The sequence below is a fragment of the Crinia signifera genome, chromosome 9 (assembly GCF_055691185.1).
Source record: "Crinia signifera chromosome 9, ASM5569118v1, whole genome shotgun sequence".
Classification (NCBI taxonomy): Eukaryota; Metazoa; Chordata; class Amphibia; order Anura; family Myobatrachidae; genus Crinia; species Crinia signifera.
Window position 1 is genome coordinate 109,101,708 of NC_139225.1, and position 13,270 is coordinate 109,114,977.

The window sequence follows — 13,270 nt, forward strand, 5'->3', positions numbered from 1 at the left end:
AACAATCTGGCAGGACCTAATAGTGTAAATAAAATACCATCTACAGTATTAGGGATTTGTGGTTTATTTGAATGGTGTTTGAATCGAATTTGCAATTAATCAAATTCGGCGCTGTTCTGATGTTTGTGGGACTGAACATGCGCGGTTTTGCTCATGTGCAGCCCCCTTGTGCAAACAACTTTTGCACTCGCTGAGGTGTTCGCACAGGTCGGGGAGGGAGAGGCATGCAGGCGGCAGCATCAGGGGGAATGCCCAGTGTTTTATGTGTGTCGCCATAAAAACACCACCGTTCCCATGGAAACGCGGGCGGGCTGATGCCTGCACAGCATCACAGCCGCTGGCCCCGTATTTGGCCAGGTATACGTAAAGCAAAGTCAGCCTACACTGACTTTTATTTGCGAACGGGGGAAAAATCATTCGATAGTCGCCGACCTTCAAATGTTTTTTTCCGCCGTACACTCGCATGCTACCGAGGGGATTCAGCTGCGGGGGATCATGCATTCGACCGTTCAGCATGCGGCCTTCAGCTGCTTGCTTAGCAGCGAACAAACGCTGCTTGGATAGGTACTGAATCAGGTCTAAAATGTGCATGTGTTCTTGTGCATTGCATCCAGCCTTCATTTGCAATTTCACTATAACAAAAGTGCTGCATAAAACCCTGATTGTCACGTCAGGCTCGTTATGTCATTAATAAGTACGTGATGGCAGAGCCATAATACTCAGAGGGTCCAGTGATTCTACAGTCTTCTGTGCACAGCAGAGATTCGCCTAGAATATTTCATGGCTGTTACAGTTAATAGACAATGGCCTAGAACCAATGACTTCTAAAGAGTTATCTGAAGTCTCACTGTTTGTTTCCAACTACAATATAAGATTCCAATCTGTCTGACTCTATAAGACCTCACTTGTGATTTCAGCATTACCTGCCCCAACGGGCGTCTCTCTTTAACAGGTATATTGTTTATAATTGCTGTTTTGTGTGGACTCTGCTTTTTATTATTTAATACAAGTGTACTGTGAATAGGGAAAAATAAATAAAAGCCCAAAACATATGACTCTCTTTAGTGAGAAATCCTTTGGGATAAATAGAGGGAGGCGGCTTTTTCACTGTTGAATGTAAATTCCTCTGAAGTGGAACTAATCATTTAAAGGATAGTTTGGGTTGTCCTAACAACGCAGGAGAATTGAAAGGGCTCCCTTTTTGTTAAAGATATGTTTTCTTTCTTTCAGTCAAAACTGATGATGATACCCCTTTCACACTCTGTCCTCCCGTATCATAAATCTTAACTCACTGCTACCAAAATCTCACTTGAAGATGCCAAGTCTCAGCGGGTGAGAAACGTCCAGAGGGAGAGTGCAGGAGACAGAAAATAGCAGGGAGAGTTACAGTGGGAGAGTGAGAGCTGGGAAGGGGACAGGCGGAGGGGAATAAATAAAGTGATAAGTCAAAATCAGACAGGTACAGAGGTGTCATAAATGTGCAGTACAAAGTAGCAAGGATACGTGTCATAAAGAAACGCAAACATTTAATGCCGCTGTTTTATGCATACAAGTCTGCTAAACCTATAGCAAGCACAGCAATATTTTTTTTTTTGCCATGCTCACAAAAACATGACAAGTGAAACTGACTGATGATTATTATGTGATACAAACAATTGCGCATAACAGACATTTATAGTAAATGAGCCCCTTAGGGCCTGTTGCAGACTTGAAAGGTACACCTGTTTGCAGAGCAGATCTTGCATGTTTCCACACTGTGTAGGCTCCAGAACCAAATGTAACGAGACTCTAACTGCCTGTTCTCACACAGAGAAGGCTTGGTGAGGGTGTTATGATGGAATTGTGGGTTATGATGTGATGGACGGAAGTGTAAATATCCTTGTTCTCAGTTGTATACGGCGGTGGTTCCCAAACTGCGTGCTGTGACACCCTCGGGTGCCTCAGGGAACTTGCAGGGGTGCTTCGGGTTGGTGGTAGAAGACCAACTCAAATATATTAATGGTCAATATAATATAAAAAGCTGGTGCTGGTGGCTGACAATCATACACACACACACATACACACACACACACACACACACATATATATATATATATATATATATATATATATATATATATATATATAGTCCAGTATAAAGAGCACTCACCAGTCTTCAGATTTCAATGCCAATAAAAGTTTAATACATCACCAGAATTTCAAAGCAGGTTGTCGACGTTTCGAGCCTCAGCGGGCCCTTTGTCAAGACAGTGGTGGAAGGGTCACAGCCCCAGAAGTATGATAATATTTCTTTCTAAATATCTCAATAAAAAACTGTTGCCCTAGGAGTGTCGATATAACAAATCTGACACTCTAGGGTGCCGTAATTCAAAAACGTTTGGTTCCCAAATGTTTTTGAATTGCTGCGCTCTATCCTTTTTGGCTAGCTTCCATGTGACCACAGTGCACACATGTACTGTATATGGGTTTACAAATGTGAAAGGCATGTTATGAATCATTTAAAAATATATATTTTTTAGAGGAACATTTTAGACATTATGGATATCTATCTATCTATCTATCTATCTATCTATCTATCATTATATGTGAGTATGTGTAAACGCAGGGATGTTTTAATAGAAGACATGCCCTGAGCTCATCAGGACTGGGGTCTTCATTACACTAATATAACCTTGATGGAGTCTTTAAAGCTGTCTATCCCTGTCTCCCGCTGTCATAAAAAGACAAGGGACCACTTGAGCCATAAAGACATGTCTCCTATTTTAAGTGAGCTGCCATAAACCACCTAAATCTGATCCTAGCCATGCCTTAACTCACTAACACCAGTGCAAGTGTTCATCCAAGTATATATTGTATGCATAGCCCAAGCACTTAAAGTTTCCTTACCATCTTAACACCGCTGCTAAACAACATAAATTATACTGGTTTCCAACTGAACGATATCTTTCAGATATTATTATTACTGCTTTCTGTAGTAAGAATATTACACTGTACTTGGGATACAGTTAGGTGTTCCTTTTCCTATATTGTAGCATGGCTATAGGAGTATGATCATAGAAACACTCTGGACAATAGCCGGAGTCACAGGACAATAACACACTCTAGGCTCCTCCCCCTGAATAACTATTGGTGTGAAAGTATGACCTTGGCAAATGATAAGAACATGTACTGAGCATCTTGGAGTCTATAGAAATGAACTTAGGGAATTGGAGTTATTTATGTCACTAGGCATTCAGAATGGATTTGTGAGAATTCCAATCATGATATAATGGGCAATTAGGGACAGATACATCGACTATTTAAGGAAAGAGATGGTCTATCGCCTTGTTTCGCCCAGTGTCTGTGCAATTTTTGTATTCATTTCTGCAGCAGAATGTGGGAGCAAGTCATATATATATATATATATATAAACAACAGGGGGCCCAGCACTCACTACAACAAACTAACTCACCTTAACATTCAAATAATCAATAAATAAATAATGGGGTTTTAGTTCATGAATTGATCAATGCATTTAAGCTTGCAGCCCATCGCCAAGGGACCCCATTTCACTGCAAGTCCTACACTAACTGGTTTTCTTGGGAACCTAGCACCTGCTTACACATCATAGCTAAAATGAACATGTGTTTTTTCTCTGGGTTAATGCTCAACTGCCAAGTAACATGGCTTTTATAAGGTGAGACAATCCCAAACACAGCACCTGAATTAGTATTAAAGGGGCAGCTGTCACAGGTTTCAGGTAAATGAGCTTATCAAGGGTGCATGAGAAAGCTATGATCACAGTAACAGAGGTTAATTAAAAATCAACCCAAATATATAGATACAGAAGTACCAACACACTCGCCATTCCTAGGAATAGGGTGCAAACAGCACCCACATCCCAGGGTGGGGTGCGGTGGCCTGTGACCACACACTAGTAAATACAAACAACAGGGGGCCCAGCACTCACTACAACAAACTAACTCACCTTAACATTCAAATAATCAATAAATAAATAATGGGGTTTTAGTTCATGAATTGATCAATGCATTTAAGCTTGCAGCCCATCGCCAAGGGACCCCATTTCACTGCAAGTCCTACACTAACTGGTTTTCTTGGGAACCTAGCACCTGCTTACACATCATAGCTAAAATGAACATGTGTTTTTTCTCTGGGTTAATGCTCAACTGCCAAGTAACATGGCTTTTATAAGGTGAGACAATCCCAAACACAGCACCTGAATTAGTATTAAAGGGGCAGCTGTAATAAGCTGCACCCTTGATAAGCTCATTTACCTGAAACCTGTGACAGCTGCCCCTTTAATACTAATTCAGGTGCTGTGTTTGGGATTGTCTCACCTTATAAAAGCCATGTTACTTGGCAGTTGAGCATTAACCCAGAGAAAAAACACATGTTCATTTTAGCTATGATGTGTAAGCAGGTGCTAGGTTCCCAAGAAAACCAGTTAGTGTAGGACTTGCAGTGAAATGGGGTCCCTTGGCGATGGGCTGCAAGCTTAAATGCATTGATCAATTCATGAACTAAAACCCCATTATTTATTTATTGATTATTTGAATGTTAAGGTGAGTTAGTTTGTTGTAGTGAGTGCTGGGCCCCCTGTTGTTTGTATTTACTAGTGTGTGGTCACAGGCCACCGCACCCCACCCTGGGATGTGGGTGCTGTTTGCACCCTATTCCTAGGAATGGCGAGTGTGTTGGTACTTCTGTATCTATATATTTGGGTTGATTTTTAATTAACCTCTGTTACTGTGATCATAGCTTTCTCATGCACCCTTGATAAGCTCATTTACCTGAAACCTGTGACAGCTGCCCCTTTAATACTAATTCAGGTGCTGTGTTTGGGATTGTCTCACCTTATAAAAGCCATGTTACTTGGCAGTTGAGCATTAACCCAGAGAAAAAACACATGTTCATTTTAGCTATGATGTGTAAGCAGGTGCTAGGTTCCCAAGAAAACCAGTTAGTGTAGGACTTGCAGTGAAATGGGGTCCCTTGGCGATGGGCTGCAAGCTTAAATGCATTGATCAATTCATGAACTAAAACCCCATTATTTATTTATTGATTATTTGAATGTTAAGGTGAGTTAGTTTGTTGTAGTGAGTGCTGGGCCCCCTGTTGTTTGTATTTACTAGTGTGTGGTCACAGGCCACCGCACCTCACCCTGGGATGTGGGTGCTGTTTGCACCCTATTCCTAGGAATGGCGAGTGTGTTGGTACTTCTGTATCTATATATTTGGGTTGATTTTTAATTAACCTCTGTTACTGTGATCATAGCTTTCTCATGCACCCTTGATAAGCTCATTTACCTGAAACCTGTGACAGCTGCCCCTTTAATACTAATTCAGGTGCTGTGTTTGGGATTGTCTCACCTTATAAAAGCCATGTTACTTGGCAGTTGAGCATTAACCCAGAGAAAAAACACATGTTCATTTTAGCTATGATGTGTAAGCAGGTGCTAGGTTCCCAAGAAAACCAGTTAGTGTAGGACTTGCAGTGAAATGGGGTCCCTTGGCGATGGGCTGCAAGCTTAAATGCATTGATCAATTCATGAACTAAAACCCCATTATTTATTTATTGATTATTTGAATGTTAAGGTGAGTTAGTTTGTTGTAGTGAGTGCTGGGCCCCCTGTTGTTTGTATTTACTAGTGTGTGGTCACAGACCACCGCACCCCACCCTGGGATGTGGGTGCTGTTTGCACCCTATTCCTAGGAATGGCGAGTGTGTTGGTACTTCTGTATCTATATATTTGGGTTGATTTTTAATTAACCTCTGTTACTGTGATCATAGCTTTCTCATGCACCCTTGATAAGCTCATTTACCTGAAACCTGTGACAGCTGCCCCTTTAATACTAATTCAGGTGCTGTGTTTGGGATTGTCTCACCTTATAAAAGCCATGTTACTTGGCAGTTGAGCATTAACCCAGAGAAAAAACACATGTTCATTTTAGCTATGATGTGTAAGCAGGTGCTAGGTTCCCAAGAAAACCAGTTAGTGTAGGACTTGCAGTGAAATGGGGTCCCTTGGCGATGGGCTGCAAGCTTAAATGCATTGATCAATTCATGAACTAAAACCCCATTATTTATTTATTGATTATTTGAATGTTAAGGTGAGTTAGTTTGTTGTAGTGAGTGCTGGGCCCCCTGTTGTTTGTATTTACTAGTGTGTGGTCACAGGCCACCGCACCTCACCCTGGGATGTGGGTGCTGTTTGCACCCTATTCCTAGGAATGGCGAGTGTGTTGGTACTTCTGTATCTATATATTTGGGTTGATTTTTAATTAACCTCTGTTACTGTGATCATAGCTTTCTCATGCACCCTTGATAAGCTCATTTACCTGAAACCTGTGACAGCTGCCCCTTTAATACTAATTCAGGTGCTGTGTTTGGGATTGTCTCACCTTATAAAAGCCATGTTACTTGGCAGTTGAGCATTAACCCAGAGAAAAAACACATGTTCATTTTAGCTATGATGTGTAAGCAGGTGCTAGGTTCCCAAGAAAACCAGTTAGTGTAGGACTTGCAGTGAAATGGGGTCCCTTGGCGATGGGCTGCAAGCTTAAATGCATTGATCAATTCATGAACTAAAACCCCATTATTTATTTATTGATTATTTGAATGTTAAGGTGAGTTAGTTTGTTGTAGTGAGTGCTGGGCCCCCTGTTGTTTGTATTTACTAGTGTGTGGTCACAGGCCACCGCACCCCACCCTGGGATGTGGGTGCTGTTTGCACCCTATTCCTAGGAATGGCGAGTGTGTTGGTACTTCTGTATCTATATATATATATATATATATATATATATATATATATATATATATATATATATATATATATATAGTCCGCATGTGGGGACAGCACTCCAATGGAAGGATAGTTACCGTGCTCCGGTGCCCTCTAGGTCACCCATGCATTGGATGCCAAATATAGTCCGAATAATTCAACGGCACTCGGAGTCATAAATAAGACAATAGACGCAAGATACTGTGATCAAATGTATTATAACATCTTCATCAGGATGTTATAATACTGATGTTATAATCCTGATGTAAGATGTTATAATACATTGAAACGTTTGATCACAGTATCATGCGTCTATTGTCTTATTTATGACTCTGAGTGCTGCTGAATTATTCGGACTATATATATATATATATTTGTCCAATATGTCGTCACTTCAAACAACTGGAGGAATTCACCCTGGTGCCTTCCCTGAAAAAACACACGTCTCCTTTCTAATAGTGCACATCTCTGCACATGTTACATTTGCCCCACATGCAGTTCAGCATGGTTTTGTTCATAAAAGAAGGAGACTGCTTTTGGAAACCAACAGAATCACCCCATAAATTTGTGTGTGTGTGTGTGTGTGTGCGTCGGTGTCGTTAATTATCCAGTTATCCACTGGATTTCCCTAGTAATCTTCTATATGTAAAAGTGTCTGAGATTGCTGGAGGATCGGGATATCAGCCGGTAAAATCTGAATTTTTAAAACCGCATTCATTTACAAGGCAAAACCAGCCTTGCTTTCCATTTTAAATGAATGCCGCTTTGCCATTTAAAATATGGCTATTACCAGCCAACATCCCCCATCTTTGGCAAACTCTGACCCTTATATAAATCTCATGGTCTGAGATGCCACATCCACTTACTCTTTTCCAAGCGGTTATTAAAAGAAGAATAGGACAATTGAAAAAAATCATTTGAGGTTTGAAGTAGAGGATGAACAGGACATCTAGGCAGGACATTTCCCTGCACAGAAATAAGAGTACGAGGAAGCTCTGACATACAATGTGGCATGAGTTGTTTATGGACTGTCATATAAAGGGACACTAGGAGGCTCTTTATTATAGTGGTAACAAAATGGCCGGAAATCTGACAAACAAAAATGGCTGTGAGCCTGTTGCGGATTTGCGCAGTCCCCTGGCCAAGTGTTACCGTCAAAAAACCTGTGTCTGGGATTTCAACCCCCCAGACTTGTCTCATTCCCTAACGTGGCCCAATGGAGTATGCAAGCTTCATATGGCTGCTTTAGGGTGATCTATGAGTAAAATATAAATTTCTTATTTCAAAATTGGATGCGTCTACTGTCCTACCAAACAATAGAAAAATCAACAAAACATGCACCCTAGTGGTACACTATTCAGTAGCTGAGATCAGCAGAACACCTCACTAGATTCACAGTATGCTTAATTAAATGCAAAAAGAGACCTCTAATGCTGTAAGCTTTGTATGTAGTTATATGCAGCCATATGCTATAAATTAGGAAAGTGTAGTGGATTGCATACTTCACATTCCTAAAATTCTACAAATATATTGAAACCTAGAGACACATCTTATTTGATGGCAACTACACATGTAAACATACTTTAATTACAGCTAGTGATTTCGTTTTCAAACATATGTAACTCCATGTCATTGTGTATGTAGCATGGGGTGCACAGCATGGGTAGGCTATGCCCTTCATTGCTGACACCTCCTTCTGCCCTGCTATTTTATGGGGATGGGCAGTAAATAAGCCAGTGCATACCTCCTTGTATATGTAGGTTTTACAGCAATGTCTTTACAGGAATGGACAGAGCCCTTGTTTTCTGACACAGTGCTTTACAATACATTGAGCACCAGATAAGTTTTTTCCAACATATTATTTATTTATTTATTAACAGTTTCTTATATAGCGCAGCATATTCCGTTGCGCTTTACATATGTTCTCTTTATTTAGACAACTCCAGCTCATTAATTGGGTACAAAACAAAAGGAAATCAGTGCATAGTGCCTTCTCCACTCCCGCACTGTACTTGTGTAACAACGACTATAACGGAATATGGGAGTTATTTTGGTTGATTTGCAAGGCTGCGTATTCGCAGCCTTGCGAGACCCCCAGACACCGCCCTGCAAACGCCGGTACTCCTGCCTCACACCCCTCGCATGCCGGGTTCGTTCGCCTGTCATGGGCGGGCAGGTGACCCCTGGTGATGTTAGCTGCCCACCCCGATACCCACATCACGGGGTGATTTCCATGGGAACGCCCAGCGGTTTCATGCGACTATACACCGCTGCCCCCCGCCCGCAATCTTGCACCCCCCCCCCCCCACAGCAGGAAGGCACAATATAGGGTTGCATCAATTTGAAGATGGCATTGCCACCTGCATCCAAGTTCCGGAAACTATGGGCTTGGTGCATATTTGGTAAACGGCCAAACCTCTGAAAAGTGCATTTTGTGAGGTGTGGCTGCATTTGCCTCTTTGCTGCATCAGTTGTAAACCCCTAAAATTAGGGTTGCAGGAAAAATACAGTTTATTTTATGTTGACAGTAGGTACTTAGCACCTGATACATGTTTGTATGCAAATGCAATATTAATTTTCTTGCCTATACAGTTGCGACTGTTAGCAAGTGAAGCTGGTGCACTGGAATGATCCAAAATTGCCACTGAAATCATTGCAAGCTCATTAGGAATTGTATACTTATTTTCAGCCTATAAGCAAGAACAAAGAACATGAAGGCTAATGGCAGGCCTATGGCTACGCAGACAGCACACAGCAATAGCTACGAAAGAGCCATGTATTTGTACATGGCTCTTGCGTAGCTACTTCAGTGTTCTGTCTCCCATAAGCTCCCAGTTAACACAGGTTGGTCAGGACATCGACTCTTTTGATATTTGCCAGAAGTGCCAGATAGGCAATCCGCCCACGTCCCGTGATAAACAGCTGCAGCTGTCTCTCTCCCCAGCTCAGCACATGGCACTGAACAGCGGTGGCGGCAGCCTGTCCTCTCTCTCTCCCAACTGCCTGGCTCCCCACTCTCTCTCTCCCCATCTGGCAATGGGAGAAGCGGAGCGTGACACTGGCAAATAGTACCACCCCCCCCCCTTTCTCAATGCCACTGTGTAGATGGTAATATATTGAATATCTGCAAAGCTTTAAGAAAAGTTAAAGTTTTGTTGTCTTTTGTCTTGTATTGCTTTTCTTTGGGCATTGTATTTTAAAATCATACAACAGGAATCTGTTTGCTTTTACACGATTATGGGGCAGATGTATTAAGCCTTAATAAGAGATAAATGCAAGTGTGATAAGGATAGATAAATGCCCAGCCAATCACCTGCTAACTGCCATGTTACAGGCTGTGTTTGAAAAAAGTCAGTAAGGAGCTGATTGGCTGGATGTTTATCTCTCCTTATCACACTTGAATTTATCTCTTGTTAAGGCCAGGGGCGTAACTAGAACATTCAGGGCCCCATAGCAAAATCTTTAAAGGGGCCACCCCATTACAATGCCACTAAACAGGGCAGGAGAGGGAGTGAGGGGAGTGAGAGACAAAAAGGGTATCAGGTGGAGAGAGCGATAGAGGATTAAGGGGAAGGGGTGGTTCAGGAAGTGAGAGGGGATTTCATGTAAAAAGGGAGAATAAAGAGAGAGCTATAGAGGAAAGAGAGAGAGAGAGAGGACATCAAGGAAACAGAGAGGATGTCAAAGAGAGTGGGGGAGGAGCAATGGAGAGAGGGATGGAAGTGAGAGGGAGCAAGTGCATAAGGGATAGAGAGAGAAAGAGAGGGGCGCAAGAGAATAAGGCCGAGAGAAAGAGAGCAGAAGAATGAGAGAGTGAGGGACAGAGACAGTGAGATACAAAGTCAGAGAGAGACAGTGTTGAGGAGGGAGAGATAGTGTTGGGAAGGGGGAGAGATAATGTTGGGAAGGGAGAGAGACAGTGTTGGGGAGGGAGAGTAGGAGAGACAGAGAGTCATGAAGAAAGAGAGAGTCAGACAGTGGGCAGGCATAGATGGTTCAACAGAGCACCATATGGAGACATACAGAGACAGACATGGGGTCTCACATTACATACATATACATATGCATATGCATTGACATGACCAAAATAACGTGACATGACATGCCACACATGTCACACAGATTTCCATGGCAAGCAGTACCACACCACCCCCCACCCCATGCCAAATAGGTTTTATGCCAGAAAGTAGCCCCAATCCCCAACACAACCCCCACCCCCGCAAGCACCTCCCAGCGCACTTACTATACCGCTGCTGATATTAAGTCCTTGGAACTGCTGATGGCGGGGCCATGTAGCTGGGGGGGTGCTCTCCTCTGTAGTTAGTTACCGGGGTTCTATGAATCTGTGGTGCCGCTCAGCGCAGCGCTGTTTTGCTAAGCGCCGCGCCCTCCTGTCTCTGCCTGTGGGAGGAGCGGTTTCACAGAGAGGCTGTGTATATATCCTGCAGCCGCTGCAGTCCCCGCTGGCGGCAGCTGAGGGGTCCAGAACAGCAGGAGACAGGGCAGTGCCAACTTCCTATCCTCCTAGCGGCTAAGGCCCGGCGCACGCGCCTTCCCAGATGAAGCGGTGGTGGAAAGGGTGCAGGGGGTTCCTTGCTGTGCCCGCGGGCCCCCCCCCCCAAATTGCAGGACGGCCGGGCCCCATAGCAAGTGCACCCCCTGCACCCTCTATAGTTACGCCACTGGTTAAGGCTTAATACATCTTCCCCTATGAGTCTAATCCTGAGTTTCACGTAAAAGCACACGCAGCAGTATCTATTGGTGGTTGCCCAGATGCCGCTACAAACTCCTTTCCTTGCATACGTCCGTGCAATGGACATACAAGGTCTGAGATGTCCAATTTAACTTCCGCGCTTGCTGTAATCCTGATAGATCCCCATATGACCAAATCCACCTATGGTGCTATGCCTGTGGTTGACTTACCATGCTTGTGCATTTGGGTCAATTTAAGCCCAAGAGCCCAATTTGCAGTGGTTTATTCACCATTTAGTTTCTGCCTTATTATATGTAAATATTAACATTTTTGATTCTGAAATATATTTTATAATTGAATCTTGTTTGTGACCTTCTTTTTGATTGCACTGAAGTAAGAATGATGAGATATGTTCATGCATAATGTCAAGTGTTGCTTTATTATGTATGCATGCAATTGTGTATATATAGGCCCTTATTCTGGTTGACTCACAAGGTTGTGATTTTCGCAGCCTTGTGAGTCCATCAAAGGCCGATGAAACGCTGGGTGTTCCCATATGAAAATTGCCTCCACACCTCCTGCCTGGACTTCTGTGTGCGAGCGCTGTGGGCGCTCGCATACAGTGGCTGCGTATACGCATAAAACCCTATGAGCATGCGCAGTCGCAAACAAACGGTCCCCGTGCAAACTGAGTGAATCTGAATAACCCCCATACTGTGTAAACATTTGTATATGATTTAATTTGCCTTTGTCAATACCTCACTTTCTATAAAAAGTTAGCACAATGCAAGAGAATGGTTGCACTGCTTTGTATTCTTTGCTTTACTATATATTGGGAACAACAGAAACATTTCAGTTCTCCTAGGAGGCTAATAATTATTTTATTGCTTTCACCCTTGTCTGTGTACTAAAATAAAACACTTTCTGTTTCCTTTTGAGCGTTCGATCGACCATACACGCGATTGACCGTCCACAAACACCAGCCGATATGGACATACACACCTGTACAATTTTACTTGCGACGTTCGATCTACTCCCGTCCAAACAATCGCACGAAAAAGATTGTACCACCATACACACTCTCTCGATTCGGGCTATTGACACATTCATATATAAACAATATTGTCATAATGGGCTGGGTTAAGGGTATACCAAAACAAAGAGGCATGAGTACAGAACCTAAACAAAAGCGATTTCTTTTACATCAGTGCTGCCTGGGCAGAGAACACGCAAGTTTGTTCATTCGTTCTGTTTGTTTTCTATCACTCCCATCATGGGCTTGAGGAAACAAAGGTTTGTGCTTGCATTCTTGCTGCTATGGCCACAATATTGCAGTCTATAAAAAAAACAAGAGGAGCAATAATCTCAGCTGCTGGACCAAAGACTGGCTTCTGAGACGAGACACCTTCTCCCATATGCCATTGGTACAGGAGATACGGGAGAAAAACCCTGATGACTTCAGGAATTATCTTCGTATGGATGACCCTACCTTCATGGAGCTTCTGACACAAGTTACCCCTTTAATCCAAAAAGAGGACACCTATTTCAGGAGGCCTATTTCAGCTGAGCAGAGACTGGTGGCAACGCTATGTTTCCTGGCTACTGGGAGGACCCTTGCGGATCTGAGGTACAGCACCGCTATATCCTCTCAATCTCTGGGACTAATATTACCTGAGACCTGTGATGTAATCCTCCAAGTTCTACAGGAACAATACATGAAGGTAAATAAAGATATGCCAAATAATATTTGAAAAGTAAAATATTTTATTATTAACTTAACAAACTTGTAAATATTT

General features: G+C 42.7%; 1 protein-coding gene across 2 annotated transcripts in view; it reads left to right on the plus strand.

Annotated features, from left to right (window-relative positions):
* LOC146035826 (uncharacterized) overlaps window positions 1-13,270 on the plus strand; it is a 159,123-nt gene that overhangs the window by 63,386 nt on the left and 82,467 nt on the right. Inside the window, exon 1 of one of the 2 annotated variants that reach the window (XM_083159482.1) lies at window positions 12,514-13,195. The exons of the other annotated variant lie outside the window; for it this stretch is intronic. Coding sequence (XP_083015608.1) covers window positions 12,890-13,195 — 306 coding nt within the window. The 5' untranslated portion in view covers window positions 12,514-12,889. Of the gene's footprint in view, window positions 1-12,513; window positions 13,196-13,270 lie in introns of those variants that run through there. 2 annotated transcript variants of the gene reach the window in all.